This window comes from Diuraphis noxia, unplaced genomic scaffold, assembly GCF_037042655.1.
Source record: "Diuraphis noxia isolate RWA-SAM2 unplaced genomic scaffold, SU_Dnox_SAM2 contig0003, whole genome shotgun sequence".
Taxonomy (NCBI): domain Eukaryota; kingdom Metazoa; phylum Arthropoda; class Insecta; order Hemiptera; family Aphididae; genus Diuraphis; species Diuraphis noxia.
In genome coordinates, this window is record NW_028301713.1 from 52,181,945 (window position 1) to 52,202,808 (window position 20,864).

At 27.8% G+C, this 20,864-nt stretch overlaps 1 protein-coding gene across 1 annotated transcript in view; it reads left to right on the plus strand.

The window, feature by feature from the left end:
- LOC107173365 (uncharacterized) overlaps positions 1 to 12,566 on the plus strand; it is a 45,462-nt gene extending 32,896 nt beyond the window's left edge. The window contains exon 4 of the mRNA XM_015523880.2: positions 9,713 to 12,566. Coding sequence (XP_015379366.2) covers positions 9,713 to 9,865 — 153 coding nt within the window. The 3' untranslated portion in view covers positions 9,866 to 12,566. The remainder of the gene's footprint in view (positions 1 to 9,712) is intronic.
- Positions 12,567 to 20,864: the final 8,298 nt, after the last annotated feature.

Here is a 20,864-nt window from a genome sequence, read left to right on the forward strand (position 1 = left end):
AACCACCGGCAGCTGCAGGTCCCAAAACGATTAAACTAATGCTCTAAAATTGGTTTATCGATTAATAAACATTAAATGTGTTTTTGATTTTATCTTCCTTCAAACAATTCACTCCCATACGAGTCCCTAGAGTTTGACTTGTTTATAAACCAATTCATGCCGTTAAAACGCATATAGTTTATCAGTTCAAAATACAAAACACCATTATTAAATTATCCTTGTAATAATGATTTTTTTTTAAATACTTTTATAGTTATTACAGCGTAGTAGGCTAGATGATTTTAAACATTTATAATACAATTAAAAATGGTATTATTTTTAATTAGGTAGTCGAAAAAAAATTGTTTTCATTTATAACATATGTTAATTGTCGTTATGTTTATATTTTTTTATAAATATAACTACTCATTAATTTTCTTCGTGTCTTATAGTCTTTACTTAAAATTAATTAAATAGAAAAATTATTTATTTATATTTATTATTCAGCATATAAATTATAAATTATAATAATATATTTTCAATGATTTAAAAGTTTAATAATAAATAAAAACAAGTTAACTTGTACAATTGTACACTTGTACGCAAAATATTGATTATATTTGAATTATTATAGTTAAATATTGTTAAAAAAATGCAGATTTGTATTAACTAATCGTATTATTATAAATTCCGTTGAACCAAATAAATTTCAAAAAATCAGTGTGGACATTTATCTTTAGTTATTATAACGATGTCTAGGATAAAACTATAATAGTAAATGGTTAATTTTATTCATACCAAAAAAATATAAATACAATTTGAATAATTTACAGACTATTTCAACATCGTGAACAAAGAAAAAAAATTATAGTGTACTTAACGTCACGTTGAAAAAACAATCGAACCCTTATTTTTCTGTAGTACGACATTGTCATTGTGCTGGCTTATTCAAATCTGTCAACTGCGTTTATGGGAGATTTCAAGTATTATTTGTACAGCACTGAGTTACTGTCATTTAATGCAAATTCCTGATTAATTATGCAAGCTGGTGAAATGTTGAAATCGTTCTGACTATTGATTGTGTACCAATTTATTTTGTTTCACTTAAAAGTTAAAACTAAGAAAAAACCTTTTTCAAAAATAGTAGAGTTTCACCTTTTGCGAATATAAAACATACTTATATATATTATGTAGGATTTCACATTAATCTTATTTTTGATTCAAAAACGTATTTCGTCGATATTTTTATGATAAATATGCAATTGTGTTATTAATAAAATTTAATATGATGAGATTTGTTTTCAAAAATATGATGTTATCATATTTATAAGTATAGGTACTTCTTCAAACTAAGTAAAGACATTTTTTTTTTTTTGAAAATTAGAATTTGATCTATATAAAATGTGTCTACTGATAAAGTATTAAAATATTTACCGTATAATAGAAAGAGTGATTATCATTAAGAGAACACTACATCCGCATGTGTTGTCTTCGTCGTTAAAGTGCGTAGCATAACAAATTTTACGCTCAGCAGATCACGTTTAGCTCCATTAATTAAATATTTAGAGTGAATTGACCTATATTAAAAATTAAAGGCAAGAATATTATCTAGAGCATCTCATGGGCTTTTTATTATATTTTAATTTAAAAGAGAGTTATGAGTATGTTAATACATACAAACAATTTACAATTTTAAAATACTCATAACTCGCTTTTAAATTAAAATATAATAAAAAGCTCATGTGATGCCCTAGATAATAATCTTTCCTTTAATTTTTATAATAGATCAATTCACTCTACATTTTAAACTAACGGAGCTAAACGTGATCTGCTGAGCGTAAAATTTGCTATGCTACGCACTTGTGCGACGGAGGGAACACATGCGGGTGAGCCGCCCTCTTAATCATTATAATTTATATTATACACATATACGTATAATTTGTACATGTGTATAATACGCAAAATACCAAACTCGTGTGAGCCTAACTTATTTAACCTCGTTCATAAAAGGGAACTAGAGTAATGAAATAACGATTGGTCTTACTTTGGTTTTCCCCTTTTCTGGTTTGGATGTTGCAAAGTCGTGTTAAAAGTGGACGGGTTAGAGAAAGTTTTGGGATGCGGGATGGGCGTGCCGTACAACTTTTAGGAATTAGTGGAATGAAAATAGAAGAAAACGAGGATTGTTGTTTCCCTCCATTTTTTTCATTTTGTTTTGGGCACATCTGAAACATTTATCATTGTTAGATAAGTTTCACTGGCATGTTATTCATGTATAGACGAAAAAAAAATCAAAATAATTATACTGCTAAAGTCTAATGGCTATTGCAGAGAAAGCAAAAGTGATATTTATTTAGATTTTATATTGTATAAACTACTTAAAGTTAGTTTCGTTATTTATTTATTTTTATGAAATATACATTTTAATTATACGTATACCTACTTAGAACATGAACATCTTAGTTATTATAATATAGAAACAAAAACAATTAAAGTCATGGAGCCATTCAATTAGGGAAATAATATACCTATTATATAACAGTATAACGACTTATAATAAGTGGTCGGGTACTCATCTTGTCGAGTATTAAAAACTACGTAAAATGGCATTCATGTAAAATAAAAATGTCGGGGAAATTCGTACTCAGCTGAGTCTTTGAGTGTACCTTGTCATTGAGTAGGTCACAGATATAATGTATTTATTGAATTTGAGTAGTAATCTACGAGTACCTTGCATCTATACAATATAATATATTAGTTACAAAATTAATTAATTTATTCATATAGTAATTTTAAAACAAAATGACACAGTATAATAAAATAGTAACAAATAAATATCGGTGATGTTATTATGAATTATAACAAAAACAAAATAGATTTTGTCAAAAACTGGACTTACATGTATATTCCCTTTGTTGACAGGTTAGGTTAGCTGAAAGAATCTCGTGCATTTTCTTTACATTGAATACTAACTCCTAGTCTAAATATTTTTAAAAAAGGCAAATATTGAAAATTTCAAAAGTTACAAAAAAATTTACAAAATTAATAATTATAAAATGCACAACAACTATGCCAAGCTTATATATTTTATTTTAATCGTATAATTTCGGTTAACATTTAAAATCATTCTTCTATTGTTTTATTATTAATACTCATGTTTATACTATAATAACATATTTTTTACTCGTATTGTCGTATTTGTTTTTCTTCCAATGTATTTTGAAATTCTCAAAGTGGTAATTTTAATAATTCTGTGTACTAGGACACTGGGTAAATGTATATAAAATACTAAAATCACTATTTGTATCCAACTTCTATAAGTTCTAAACCACATAGTGGTATCTATACAATTATTATCATAGATTCTTTGGATCATTCATTTCACCAAAAATTTTTCCATAGATAAGTACGATAAATACCATATAATAACACAAGAAACAAATCTAAAGTATATTACATCTGCGGTGGTATTTATTTTTCTTGTTCGAATAATCTACGCGTGGTCAAAAAATCGTCAAATTATTATGTGAATAAAATACCATTTAGACACCGTAATACGTATAATAATATTATATTAGTCTGATTAACGATATTTGTGTTTAGTGCATTATATAATAACGTTGGTATGTTATTAGCTTTTTTAAGAAAAACCTACCTATATAATACAATTTATACCTTCTGCTAACGATATAGTCATAATATTAATGTTAGTGTAGAAATCACACGCAATTAACACCATATTATAATTGTATAATTTTAGTTTTAGAAATCAATATCACATGTATTAAACAAAAAAACAACAACCTTTGCTGTTGATGTTTTAAGTTCAATAAAAAAAACAAATAATAACGATAGTATTCACATTAATTATCAGTATTAGTGATGTATGAACTTAATTGTAATGTACTACCACTACTTAAAATCGGTGACCAATATAATTATGGCACTCATTTCACATTTGACCGTAATCGAATGTTGATATCGATAATCGCTGTCTGGCTGCCTGTTACTGTGAAGTACTGAAGTACTATTTTGGACTCCTTTTTTTCCCCCCTTTTATATACCGGGAACGGGTGGGAACTGTTTAGCACAATACTGCCACCCACTATTTTGGACTCCTGTAGGTATATTTTATACATACTTTGGTCCTGAAAATGGTTTTTCCTGCAACGTCGTGACGTCATGTCGGCCATCTCCACGACTGATTTTGGCGTCGGTAATAATTCAACCGGAAACGTTGGAAGTAGCGTAGGTACTTCAAAATTTCAGAGGGTTTTTAAAATTACAGAAACTCGTCATGTTTGAATGTGTATGGGGGGAGGTAGTGGTCATCAATCTTACACAACAATATTATTTACAGTATCAAGACGTAGTCTTTAGCTTTCATGTACATTTATTTCCAAGAACCTATGATTTTGGTATGAAAACCATAATTATTGAATAACCTGGTTTCGAAAATTCGTATGAGATTTCTTTTTCAATAATTATATCATATAAAAACAGTTTTTGTTAGTAGGTATAATAGGTAAATATACAATATCACTGTTAATGTCTACGGCATTTGATGGATGTAATCAATTTTAATACATTATTTCAGTCAAAAAGTTTATTTTGTTCGTAACTCTTTACTGTCATTATTATTATAGACATGCAAATATTCAGTTTTAAATCACATATTATGTATTAGAATGTTGACGATATACTTAAAATGCGCTACACGTTTAGCATAAATCCTACTTATTTCACCCTGATGTTGGAGGTTCTTTCAAACGTCTCCCCTTCCAAACGTACGTGGTTCACCGTATAGGTGCATATACGATTCATCGCTGGTAAGTGGTAATACGTCCGGTTAATGGTTATATCAGTTTCTTTTCGTACGCTCTTGCAGCTAGTTACTGTGGTATATTGAGGGTTTACTGTGAACAGAAAATATATTATATGATTGATTATATTCTTATTATAATACATCGCGCAACTATACCCGCCGGGAAACACAATTCTCATCCCTCATATTTTCTACGAGTTTGCACTTCGTTGCATAAATACACAATGGAGTAATACTGTGCTCATCATTGGAAATTTGTACATAAAATTCTTCCATTACTCAACTGTGCTTTTCGGGTTCAAAGTTGTTGGTAGCTCTTGCTGTTCTGTCTGTAAAATACAAACTATAAACAATATTGTTTTATACATTTATTGCGTAAAATATTCATTTTTGAATTTTGATTGTTATTCACTTTCCATTTTCCATGTATAAATTCATAATAATTCGACATTCAGTTTTAAATCAATACTTGTCAGTTGTCAATAAATAAATTAATAATCATACATAAATAGTTGTCAATTTATTGTACCTACAATTGTCACGTTAATATTTCCCATGAAACTGTTCAAATCAAACTTCAGTCATCACTTATAGTTATTAAAGTTCGTTTTGTTGATGAGTGATAATAGCTGATTACTGATAAGTGACATTAGTGACTAATAAATATTAATTCAATCAGCACGTATTATTGTGATAATATTGATATAGATTTGCGATTTTAATATACGTAATTTCAACTTTTGCACGAATTAGAAAAAACCTATACTTAACAAAGTTAGGTATTTTACTTTTATAGTTTAAAGCAATTCAAATTATTTTCAACAATGCTCAAGTAGGTATAACTTATGCAAATCGATAATCCTATAACACTACAATATCATACGTCTATATAAAACGCAGTGTGTGTGATTTGAAATTTAGAACAACCAATATTTTTTAAACGCTGCATTTAAAAGAGGCACCTACTTCACAGGACTATCATATAATATAGGGTTGAAATTGATTGCATAAAATAAATTATTTTAAACATTTATTTTATATTTTGTCTAAACAACTCAAATAATTGTTTCAAAAATCTGCGAAGTATACATTTAACGGAGTTTAATAAGTGTAAGTCTACGGGTCTTTAATTCATCACGATCTATGCCGTGCATATCATAATATAACATAGTATAATGTTATGATATTGAATCTATGAACACCATCTTATGATAATATATTATGTAGGTATAATACTAAGCGTGCATGTCACACTTTAAATTCTCATCACATTAATCAAACCCACGAGTATATAAGACCTTTTTTTAAATCCCGAAGTCAACGTCAGACGATCCCCATTTTAAAATTATTTTAATGAAATTCTCTCGGACTCTTCAATCTTTATATTGTGAAATTTGTTGATATATTTGATAGAAAACTGCATTTCTGGTTCAATACATTTAAATGAAAAATATTTCGAATTCAAGAAAGATAATAGAATGGAAAGTAATTCAATCTTTTTAATGTTGGTATTTAATATATATAACGCTATACGTTGACTTGATTTATATTAATACAAGTTTCTAAAACTAATGGTTTTTTTTTATTTTTACCACCATTATTTATAACAGCTTTATCTACAATCTGGCTGAATTTTTACATTTACATTACACGACGTCAACGTTCACAGCTTAAATGTCAATAAATGAAAACCAAATTTTATAACGTAGGTATAAAAAAAAGGTCACGTTAAAATATTTCAAACCTGGCATGGAGTTTCTGTATCATCATAATCAATCATATAAAAGCAAAATAATAATAATATATCAAAGCATTATATTATTTGTTTATGACTTTATATGTGAAACAGTAAGTGACATAACACACGAATAGTGTGTATACATGATATCCGAGGGTAATCTATGTACGATAATATTATGTTTTACACATATTATATTATATGCGATGCGATGCTTTGAAGTGTGTTTATCCAAATAGGTTTTGCGTTCAAATTGAATTTACTAACGCTCGTTGTTTGCAATAAAAACAAAAAAATGTCATTATGAAAGACGTGCGACGTGCCTATCTGTAATAACAAACAGTATAGGTACCGTACGTATGTAGGTAGGATGGTTGAAAACGACTGTAACGTGATACTTATATCATGTAGTTTGCGAGCTTTTAAAGTTTTGGACGGGATAATAATAATTTATAAGAAGCACGCTGTGCGTATTCAAAGGATATAGCATGCGGTATCGTTTGTCATGATATAATACCATCGTTATTTTAATTTGTCAAATGGATTTCGTGTTATTGTAGGTATAGCTGCATACATTATAATAATATTGCAGTGTAGGTATATCTTCGAATGTACGTAATATAATAATATATCATAATAATATTATAGACTCGAGTCTGCGATTATTGTGAAATAAAACTGCTGCCACAACAACAACAACAACAATAACAATTATAGTCATAGTAATAGTGATGGTCACACGTTGAACGACAGACGCGCACCCACGTCATGTCTCGAGACTAGGATCACGTGGAAACAGTATACGACCGTCCCCGAAGGAAACGAAATTTAAAACCTCCAACCGTCTATATAATATATATTTATCGTATGTACAAGAGTAATGATGTATAGACCCACTATACGGGGTGGAGAGTACAGTGGCTGAACAACAACCTCGTGCATATTTGTTTCGTTTTACGTGCTCGTGCGGGACACGCGGTTGTATATAATATATATATATATAGGAGGTGAGTGAGTGGAGCAAAGTTTTAGTAAAAAACTTTATTTTCCGGAATTTCTACGAAATATTATTATTATTATTATTAAAGTTTCTACCACGCACACTCTTGTATAAAACTCACACTGACATACTGACATAACACACATAAACAGCGCGTGTGTGCGGTATGGGGTGGCGGTGATGGTGAAGGCGGAAGTGGCGACGGAAAAACGTGTACCAAAAAGCCTGCGTGTATAAAAGTCTCCGTAATAGAAGATTTTCCACGTGACGAGACGACGTATTACATAACAACCAGCAATCTGTTTCTCTGTACAGTGGCTGCGACGACGACGATTATGAATATGTTACGCCAGCCGCAATAAATCAATCTTAATTATTGTGTTCTGAGACTTTTTACGTCTCGGCAATCCCGAGCGTACGTATTATTATTATTATTATTATTATTACAAAAGGTACCTTAGAGAGCGGCTCTTGTGCACGGCGTTTTCTAATTAACCGGAGCCTTTGCTCCTCCACATCCGCACACGATGAAGCTCGGACACGTAATTGGTCAATGTGCAGCGCTCGCGGATCATAGCGGCGCGAGGCGGTCTGTTATAATAGTATAACCTTCGTACGTATTACGTGTCGCCTTTGTTCAGGGACAAAGGATTGCTTGTAAAAATAAGTGCGTTTAATATTATATATATATATATATATATCAAGAGGCTCCAGTCTGCCGCCCCGGTGGCGAGCCTTTTGATATATTGCGCAGAGCGCATATAATGCGAGTAAACGGGCAAACGAGAAATTACTTAAGTATAATATTATTCTTTTTTCTCAGCCACCGTCGTTTATTCTCGACGACGGCTTTTCGCTTTGGTAGACGCATTTACCGTATATAGTTACGCCGAACAAATGACGTATTTCACGATCGAATTCATATTATTATATTATAATATAGGTACACACGACGAAGAATTATTATACGAAAAATTCCGGGGAATTTAATTATTATTTAAATAGCAGAAAACGTATAACACGTACCACGTGGGCGCAGGTTTAATAATATTATATACCTATACCTACCTTAGTTGAATGCTTAGAACTACAATATAGGCGTAGACATTATTAATCGATAGCCCAGCCGTAACAACAAACAACATTTTAATTTAAAAAAAAAAAAACTTATTATCTATACAGTTAAACGTCTTGTATTATACGGTAATTTAAAATCACACAGTATTGGCCTTGTCTAAAATGTATCGCATGAAAATTTAATTTAAAGTTTACGATATTTTTGGTCTAAAAATGACCGATTTCGTTTATTTATAATATGTAAGTAATAATATTGTAGCAAGTTTATACACCTGGCGTCACGAATTGTGAGTGCGTGAAAAATATAATGAAGTGATAGTTTGTTAGTGTTTTACATTAGCCATTATTACCCATACTATAGCTAACACCAAAATATCATGATCCAGATGTCAAACTTTAATTTTATTTAGTCTGTATATTTTGACAATATGTTGATCATACAGATTTTTATCTACTTTTTCAGACATGAAATCACCAATTAATATTTTACGCGATGCAATAGTATGTAAAATAATTTTCTAGTTAATAGGTTTTTCCGAACAAGAAGATAATACGGATTCAGTATTAGATTTCCAAAATTAAAATTAAAATTAGGGAATTATACTACTCCAATCTTCATATACTATGACATTAAAACATAGTAGATACCTTATGATGCGATTTAAAATACTCTTTCAACTCGAAAAACTTCTACACACGCATAAAAAAATATGAATTCACGCTGTTGTGGTGAAATCAACAATGATTTTCCTTCTACTCACCGAACTTACAAGCTACTATAAATTGTGGTAATTAGTTTTATATTACTCTGTGGTGTAGCAAGTCAAGATTATATAATTGCCCGTCTGGGGTTTTGTATTAGATATAAACATATAATTTTTTTAAACAGGTATAAGAAAATAATTGTGTTTACCTAAATACTTATAGTAACTATATGATTGCAACTAAACCAAAATAATACAATAATTTATTATTATTATCAACAAAAATTTACCCTTGGCGACATAGGCCGTTGGGTTATAATTTATTATTACAATCGTTTCAAATACCTTTATTTTTAAATTTTAATTCTAAAATACTTTTTGTTTCTCAGTTATGCCTTACGTCCAATGTGAGCACAGCTGACTTCAATATGGGCTACAGTATCACTGGTTCTTTGGAGTGTGGATCCACGAAAAATAACAGCTTTCAAACAACACATTTTGCAGTTATTCGGAGAAGAGACTTTGATACAAATCGGCCGTAGCAATAAAAAATAACTTGAAAAAAAAGGATTGTTCCGACCAATAGACGCACATCATAGACTATTCGCTGAATTATATGTATTTAATTCTAAACAATTACAAATATAATATTATAATATGTTAAGTGGAGCGCACTGTTTGTTTTCAATCTATGGCTCATACTTAAAATAGACAAAACAAATTTACACAGAATCTTTTTTTTTAATGTATTTAAGTAATCTTAAAGTTAAATTATCTATTACCAAAACAATAGAGGACAATATTTTAGAGGGCGTGAGATATTGATGCGTCTAAATATTTTATCAATACCATTTGAACATCATTTAAATTTACAAAAAAATATTTTTTATTTTGTAAATCGAGTAAAATATCCAAAATAATATCATATAAAACCGATATGTCACACCTTCAAAAATATTATTCTTTATAATTTGTATGATATGTGATTTTACTCTAAGATAGCAAAAAAAAAATTGATTTTAGGCGAAAGTCTATATCTATGTTACGCATCTGTCATACGGGTCTGCGAAGGAAAAAACAAACATTGCGTTGACATTTCCTTAAAATCATACAATAGGCATAATGAATCTTCTATGGAAGAGGTGAAGGCTGTCCGTGTTCAAATTTTCTGAATCATACGAGATAATATTATTTTCGTAGCAAAATCATGACTTCTGTCATTATAATTATAATATTATATAGGCACCTATTGGTATGACAATATTTTTTGTAGATAACGACTGCAGGATTCATGTTCACTGCCAATTTTTTTATGTATTTTTTTTTTAAATTATTACGAATACATCTTATAAATATAATAATCATATACCAATATAATATTTATTAAAATCATTACAATCAGTTAAATACGTAGCATGGTTAATATTGTAATCACATCGAATAAAATATTACACTAAATAGTAAATATAGGTATGCACATTTATTTTGTTTTTCGTGTAGTATAGAGCTACACATTGAATACGAGGATTAAACTATAAATTCGATTACTCCGATAAAGTGATTTGAAATAATTCAATCCTCATATTAGGTTGTTAAACGTAATGAATTAAATAAATAATAAAATAGTGTTATACACTAAAGCTAGCTGTTAGTTATAATATTATGAGTATACGTCAAATACTATGGTCAAATTAATTTTTGCTATAAGAAATGAGTATAACATGATATACGAAGTAGTTCAAAATATGTCGTAGGTAATAATATCATGATGTGCTATACCTCGGCTTATTCCAAAATTAGTATTTTTCTATTGTTATTAATAAAAATAAAATACCTTAAATAGCTTATTAAATAATATTATTTTGGTTGATATAAATCGACACGATAATTGGATAATACCTATATAATCTTATCAAATACATGTTTTATAAAATGCATACTGAATCGAACAATTTTGTAAAATATTGTATAATAATATTCAATGATTGAAACCATAATGTAATTATTATACGGTTTAAATGGCCTGTGAAATGTCATATTATATGTTAATTTTTAATTACGATATAGGTGTATAAAGATAACGTATTTTAAGAGTAGAGTAAGAAGTATACTATATCTATATATAAGTATAATTATAAGTTTAATATTGTTTTTTAGTAGACATTTTCATTTTAGTTGATTAATACGTAAATATAAATATTAACAAGTGTGGTTTTTTTTTTCGTTACTATTTTTTCAATACTCAGAAGTGAAATTGTATTCATTTATTTTTTAAAATAACAGAAACAGCCTTTAGTTTTTCTCCACATATTAAACACTGTAAATTCGCCACTATAGATCCATTTCCAGTGGACGTGGCGAGTTACATTAAAGCAGAGTGAAGTTTCAGGGAAAAGTTTAAAAAAATGCAAAACATAAAACTTTCTGTTTCAGATTTTCAGTTAAAGTTTTAAGAATTCGCATGAGCTATAATGTAAATTTCTGGAATTTTATATACTTTTCATTGCAATCCCAACGATAATCCGTACGTGAGCTGGTTTTATCACTCAAACGTGATTTAGATATATCTGATCTGATATGTATGCGCTCAAATGTCTTGGATTTCTTAAAAGTTTAAAAACTAATTTTATTAATGTTATTTCCATTTTGTGCAATAAAAACTGTTAGCATCGGTATTACAAGAATAAAAAATACCTAATTAATAACCATGGTTTAAGAGTTATAAGTCACGAAATGATGATTTTTTAATAAAAATTAATCTTAAGTTGAATACTATTATACTTATTGTTCATAATTGATTTGTAAAAAAAAAAAAAATAGTTCTTATAATAAACATTAATCGGTGTTTTACGGCCATAAATCAGATAACCCGTCCATAAACATTTTGATGTCACTATATCCAATAAACATCTAATTTTATTATAATATATTTAAGATATTATTTTAAATGTTCTGATGTTTTTAATATTTTGCCTACTGTTTTAGTTAAATCTTTGTATCCTAAAAATTAGATTAATGATGTATACACAATCAATAAAGTATTTTGATAAAAAATTATGAAGTTGAATAGAGCTGTATAATAGAAATTAATGTTTAAGGTTGTAAAATATGCTTTCATAGAACTGTTTATTTGTGACTTAAGCTTAGGCATATAAATTTATGTATTAATTGTGTATTTGCTTAAATTTTGACATACATTTGTGATATTGAAAACAACGTAAATAAACGTTTATCAATTTGCTATACTTGTGTTTTTGTTATAATTTCTTTATATTATTATAGCTAAAATATTATTCTATTAGAATCGATTATTCCTATTAAACTTCATTAAATTGAAGTTTTCATCATTTATAGATTCATAGTATCTACCTTACCTATAACTTAAGTTAGATAAATTAAATGTATAAAAATCAATTTTAATTTAATATTTTTTTTCTTTTTAAAGTTTTTATAATTACATTTTAGTATAAAATCATAATTTTAAATAATTTATAACATAATTTTGAGTGTTTGAAATCAAATATAATATATTGTGTGAAACATATATTACATAATGTTTAAAATAAATAAATTATACAATCAGTTATATATATTACAATGACATGAGTGCAGTTCAAGATTTCAAATTGCATAACTAGTAGATACTAATGTTAAAAAATTAAAAATAATCCAAGACAAATATTTTCGTAACATTTTAAGAACAAAAACTGTAATCAGACTTGATCTACTTCTAACAAGATTTGGGACATTTGTTGGATATTCTTAGTTCTACCAAATCGTATTTCAAACGCAATAATTTATCATTCCTTTCAAATATAAAGACGGAACCTGTCTCAGTAGCCAACCTAACTTTCAATATACACTTTTATTAAGTTTATTAAAGTGGTTGAAGTTGAACCAACTCTATGGGTAAATAAAAAAAATGACTGAGTGTCAATGTCAGAGTAGATAATTTACAAATTGCAGTTCGAATAATTTTTAGTCTGGTTTATATCTTATTCATAAAATACGATTGAAACAGTGAATTGTGTTAATAAGTTGTTTCATATTTATCTTTAAACTTTTTATAAAAATATAAAGAAAAATTAATTCATAATTTTTTGTATCCTCTTAAGATATTTTTAAAAACAAACAACTATAACTTAGCTTAGGCATTTCAAATAGTTAATAATATTTTAATTTGTAACGTACTTATTTATACCTTATACCAATTCGTTATTAACATTATAATAGTATTATTGTTTAATTTTCTATAAAAGTGATATTATCAAGGCTACATAAACTAATAAACGTGCACTATTTATTTATCAATCTATAAAACTATTTCGGTAGGTAGTATTAGGTACACTGCAATTTTGGTGTTTGTAAATGAAAGCACGCGTGTCAAACACAATAACCAGCTAATTCCGCCGAGCAGACATTTGAATATGTACGTGTTCATATATGAGATAAGATAATTATTTTAAGGGCTAATAAAGGCTTGTACAACTATAATACTATTACACAGTCGGGCAGTACTCTCCCATATTATTATGTTGTAAGTATTGATATTTTTATTCGATTTGAATCGATTTTTCACAAAATATTTTAATCCAATATCGAATGCGTTCAATACAGGTAAGGTACCTATAATACGCATTATTATGTGTCAGAAAATTTAGTATTTATTGTAGTGTTATGCACAGACGAATTCTTGGCGGTGATCCATTTAACAACATAATAATAATAATAATAATAATAATTTAATCCGCCGTCCGGGGCTGCTCGTATTGACACTTGTGAAAGGGAACACACTACGTGTACATTTTTGCATACGCATATATATAATATTTTGAACATGCTACCTCGGTACGCACGCCTATTTAATATATATAGGTACGGACTGTTTACACCTATTTACACGGATATTCGGTGAATAAAGATGCCAGCCAGAAAGGAAAAAAACGTGTACATTTTCTATAACCTGTCGGCAGGGACACAGAAAAATAATATATATTATTGCTGTACAATCTACGAGGCCTGAGCGGGGTTGTGATATAGGACGTACCAATCACGTACGCACAAAGGCGTTTCGCATAAAATATCGTTAACTCGTTCCCTCAAAACGAACGCATATTATATATTTTTTATTTGGCTTAGCATTACTTATTATAATATACGACTCGAACCGTTTCGCAGTCACGTACCCGCGCATACGTACCTATACCTATTTACCTATACACACACACACAACAATAATTCACATAATTATTAATACGTGTGTTGGTGCGCCGTTGCCACGCGGGGTTGGCGTTGAATTATGCAACACACATTGATACAGGAAATTAGTATTGAATGCAAAATATGAGGTTTCTCGTTTGCCACGAAAATTGGCAACTGGCATACAGTGTGTATAATAATATTATAATATATACAATGTACATGTTATACATTTAAAAGATGATGAATTCACAAGACAGCACAATTTTTGACAATTCAATGTATTATTATCATTGTAGATGGATGGTTACATTTTAACTTAGCTACACCATAATTATTACTAGGGCTGGGATTTTAATGCTCTACAAATACCACCAAAAAATTGCTCTTAAAAAAATTAATTGGAATAATAGAACGGTGTTTACGACGATAAAACTCGTACTGACGATCATCGGACGTCGATTTTACCGATTTAAGATTATTTAACAGAAAATGCGGGCAGTACAGATTACTAAAACCTTGTCTGATAATATAATACAAATTACGAGTGCCTACCTACTTATAATCTGTTATATTTATATAAAAAACCATGTTGATGTGAAAATTTTAAAATAAAATTTCAAATTCATATTCATATTTGGTTTCAAAAACTCCAAAAACTCTAAAATGCCCTAAAAAATTAAGAAAATGACCTAAAAACTAAAAAATCCCAAAAAATACAAAATAAACTTTCTTATTCTCATTCATAAGTACATAAAACAAATTTGTGACCAGACGAGCATCACACAGTAAACTTTGGAAAACAATGCAAAGTGCATCGAAATCCCAGCCCTAATTATTACACTCTTATATATAATATCGAAAGTAAATACCGAACTATACATAGTGATTTTTCAGGCATTCTTAACCTCGAGTTTTCCTTTAATCGCCGATTTATTTTAATTCTGATTTTTTATTAAATCTTTGATGTACGCCAATGTATAATTATTAAATTTAGCATGTAATAAGCATAATGTAACAAAGATAATATGTCCATTATAATAGGTTTAAAGATTTATGAACTATGATGATTTAATATTTACAATTATTAATATGGTTTTTATTTTTTGTTATTTCAATTGATCTAAATAACAATGTGTTTTAAGTAACTGGGGAAAGATTTTTGTGTCAGTTGCAGTGGCATATATAAGAATTATTTTCACTATGGGCCAATTTACCCCCACCATAGCTACAACTAAAATTTTTTTTTTTTGGAACTGGTGGTTTTAATTATGACATAAATGATACAAATATAGGAATTTAAATGTATTAATATATATTTATTATTAAATAAGATACGTAATAAATTAAGCATTTTTCTACAGTAGGTAGACTTAACATTTTTTTGTCTTAATATTATGTAAAATTCATTTTTCTATTTTTTTAAATAAAAATATTAACAGTATCCTCAACATTTAGAGGTATGTTACGATGAATCGTCATCAATGCAAGGCCCGACAATCTAACGTTTCCTTGTTGATTTCTCAAAAATGTTTTAAGTCGACCTAGTGTTGAAAAACTTCTTTCAACAGATGCAGTAGTAACAGGTATGGTACATAATATTTTTAACAGGACATATATTGGTGGAAATTCAACTTTGTAACATTTTTTTAAAGCTTCAATAGCATTTTTTGGAAAGCTGTTAGATGAATTTAAACAAAAAAGCTTACACAAAAAAGCGCCGCTGCCGCCGTTTCAATTTTGCTGGCAACGACTGTATAGTAAAATTTCACTATGGACCCGAGCCTAGCCCCCCCCCCCCACTATATACGCCACTGGTCGGTTGTGTTAAAAGTAAGTTAAGATTTTAAGGAATTTTATTGGTTCTGTAGTTTGGAATGACATTTTATTTTTTTGATAAGTATTTTAGATTAAAGTTTAATAAACACTTGGTAAATATCTGAAACTATTCGAAATTAATACAATTTTAATGCTAATAATAAACAGTGAGGTTATTTAAAATTCCTCATTAATAATTTTAAGAACAATATATATTGAATAATTATTATTATAAAATGTAATTATAATTGTTTTACATACACATTGCCACATTGGCTATTACTCATTAGTCATTAGTCATTACTAATGCTCAACAGGTACGCGATTCGGTTTAAATAAGCTCCATTTCCATTAACAATCAAATTCAATTATTCAATTATAAATAAGTCTACACGACTATGTGTATATCAATTATACACAATATTAAACATATAATTTCGAGTTAAATAATAAATTGGTTTTTAATATCCATTTGAATTTTTTAATCCTAATTCATTACAGTTTTCACATTAACCTAGTATGTTATTTCAATCACGTTTATCGTATAAAAAGTTTTATATCTGTGTAAAATATATTTATATATAATACCTTTATTTACGTACATAAATAAATTAAGTATGACTGACACCTATTTTGGCAAATAGAGGATTTTACGAAATCAGAAATATGAATACTGTCGTGAAGATAATTATCAAGAGAAACTAAAACAAAGCTATCTATAGTCTATCAGAGCCCTTTATTGTTATTTGTTATACATTCATAATGTTATTTAAGCCTATGTAACTTGAGAAACAACGAAAATCGAAGATCTGAAACTCTTAATATTTGAGTGAAACATCCTTGTGGTATAATATGGTCGTACACTAAACCCAAAATCGAGAAGATAATATTAAAGATAAAACAGTGAAGATGTAGGAAGCATTTTCAATATACCAAACATAAATTTTAATACCCAACTAAAGATAAGCTAATATATAGTTAAATAAGATAGCAAATACTATTAGTCAGTAAACTCAGCGGAAAGCGGTAGCCAAGAGATAGGTCTTGTCAGAAATGACTTGATAGAGTGAACAAAGATTTGGAAAGCCTGAAGAGGGACGATGGAAAAATAAGAAGCTTATAATCGAGAACGTTGGAAATATTTGGAGGAAGCGGTGAGAACCCTTCATGGCTTGTAAGCCAAGAAAAAAATAAAAGTCAATAGTTTATTGCAGAAGGTAAAGCTATTCGTAGTTTATTATATAATTAATTAATTTTATTAAAGTTATGGATTTTCAACTAGGTAACAAAATTATTAATTAATTTGCATTTATATTTTTTGATTTATCCACATTCAATACCTACTTACCTTAAAAATTTATAATTTAATTAAAACCATACTAAAATGATCCAATTCGAAGCTTTGAATTGATTGCCAAAAAATAATTACTTGTGTATTAAAAATTGACAAGATATGCAAAAATATCTTTTTAATGTCGATTGTACACTTTATGCCGATGGGTAAGTTGCTACGTAATGCATGTGTTCAATTCGAATTCAATGATAAATTATTTTATACGCATTACGAATGGAAATGGTCTGTCATCCTATATTCCTAAGTTTATTTTATCATACGTTTATGTAGGTACTATCTAGCTATGTATTAAACGGCATTTTTCGGAAATAAATGAAACTGAGATGAGCAATTCACCAGTGATGGATAATATTAACTAATAACTGTAAGGTTAGGTTATATGTATATTTTAATTATAGAGAGGGACTTCTATTATGGTATAAATGGGCAATATAATACAATCAATCAAAATATTATTTTGAATACCTACGTGTGAAATAAAGTCCCCGCAATTAATATATTTGAATTCCGACAGAATAAGAGAGACAAGAATACAAGGAGTATGGTGCCAATTTCCCAAATGGTCCGTAATTTTATAAAATTCAAAAATTATACTGTAGCTGCCACCATAGTTATAATAATTTTCCATTAATCTCTACAATATCTATTAAGATAGAGGGTATAAGGTATTTTTATTAACAAAAATTACTTTACATGGATAACTCACAAGTACCAAGAATTGATAAATTTTGACCACTCTTTTTAGATTCTGAACGAAGTGATGAATGTATTGATTTTACAATGATGTGTGTTTTTTTTTTTTTTTGTGTCTGTGTACAGCATAACTAGTCGAAATAATGCTTCGATTTCAAACTTTGAGGGTGGTTTCCGATGTAAAATTGAAGATCCTTGGTGCATTATAAAGGTCAAAAGTAAACATTTTCCAACAGTTTTCAAAAAAATCGAGAAAAACAAAAAAAAAATGACAGAAAAACGGGAATTTTTACACAAAACCAGTTTTCGACCAAATCGATATTTTTATATGGTTGTAATTCAAAAATACTGTAAATACTTGAAATTTTCACCAAATGTTAATGTTAGTGATATCTATATACACTATACAGTTTAATTTTAAAAAATTTTCGACTTTTTTTGAGTTATTTATAGACCACTGAAATTTTCGATTTTTTTGAGAATTTTTTTTTTATCCTCAAACGATTTTAAATATTTGTTATTATTCAAAAAGTATAAGTCGTAGATACTTGAAAATTTTATCAGTTATTTAGATTGGCGTTTTCTTTACATGATTTAATTTTCATAATATTTTGACTTTTTTTGAGATATTTATAGACGACTGAAATTTTCAATTTGTCTGAAAATTTTATTTTGAAGTGTCGATAAAATTTTTTTGGCCCTATAAAAATACCTGAAAATTCAATACAAAGTTCCTCATAAGTTATTCTTATAGTGATTAAAAAATTATAAGAATGCATAGGCACAATTTTTTTTTATTAGTATTTGAAGTTCAAATATTGGCAAAAATTCGTCAAAGCCATGAATATTTGCAAATTAGTTTTAAGTTGAAAAATCATAAAATTTTTTGCATTTATAACTAAGGATTAAAAATACAAAACTAAGTTTTCCATAAGTTGTCCTTCAAGTAGCTATAGAGAAAACTCGATGCATCATTATAGGAAAAATTTTAAGTGCGTTTGAATTTTAAATTTTTACGAAATAGCGTAACGATAACGATTTATCCTCAAACGATTTTAAACATTTGTTATTATTCAAAAAATATAAGTCATAGATACTTGAAATTTTTTACCAGTTATTTAGATTGGCATTTTCTTTACATGATTTAATTTTCAAAATATTTTGACTTTTTTGAGGTATTTATAAACAACTGAAATTTTCAATTTTTCTGAAAATTTTTTTTTGAAGTGTCGATAAAATTTTTATGGCTCTATCAAAATACTTGAAAATTTAATGCAAAGTTCCTCATAAGTTATTTTTATAGTGATTAAAAAATATAAAAATACATAGGCACGATTTTTTTTTATTAGTATTTGAAGTTCAAATATTGACTTAATACGTAAAAATTACAGCAATTTTAAAATTATCTTAGATCGAAATTCATAAAAGTTTTTCTTTTTAATTCTAAGATTTGAGAATTTAATACAAGGCTCATAATATATTTTTACAATAGCAGTTGAAAAATAAAATAAATGTATAGCCACAATTTTTTTTTTACATGTATTCAAATTTTAATTTTGACAACATACGTAAAAATCACAAAAATTCGTAAATTATTTTATCCTAGAAATTCATAAAAGTTTTTCTTTTTATACCTAAGATTTGAAAATTTTATACAAAGCTCCTAAAACATTTTTACAATTGCATTTGAAAAATAAAAGAAATATATATTCACACATTTTTTTTATAAGCATTTACAGTTCAAATTTTGACTAAATACCTAACAATTACGGCAATGTTCAAATTATCTTAGATCGAAATTCATAAAAGTTTTTCTTTTTAATTCTAAGATTTGAGAATTTAATACAAGGCTCATAATATAGTTTTGCAATAGCGGTTGAAAAATACAAGAAATGTATAGTCACATTTTTTTTTACAAGCATTTAAATTTTAATTTTGACAACATACGTAAAAATCACGAAAATTCGCAAATTGTTAAAAGTTAGAAATTCATAAAAAATTTTCTTTTTAAATCTAAGATTTCAAAATTTAATACAAGATTCCATACAAATTTTTCAATCTTTATCACAAAAAAAAATGTCCACCGGAAGTTCAAATTAAATTTTTATTAGCTTTTGAATTTCAAATATTGACAAAAATTCGTCAAAACCATGAATATTTGCAAATTATTTTGTAGTTCAAAATTCATAATATTGTTTGTATTTATATCTAAGGTTATAAAATTTAACACCAATTTTTCCATAAGTTTTGTTTCAAATAGCTATAGAGAAAATTTGAAGCGTCATTATAGGAAAAATGTTTTGAGCGTTTGAGTTTTAAATTTTTATGAAATCGCGTAATGATAACGATTTATCCTCAAACCAGGTATTCGTATATCTATGATAATATAAGGTATTATGAATTATGATAACTACATGATAACTACACAAATTGATTAACTATGCCTTATGCAAAATGCGTCTTAATTGAAAAATAAA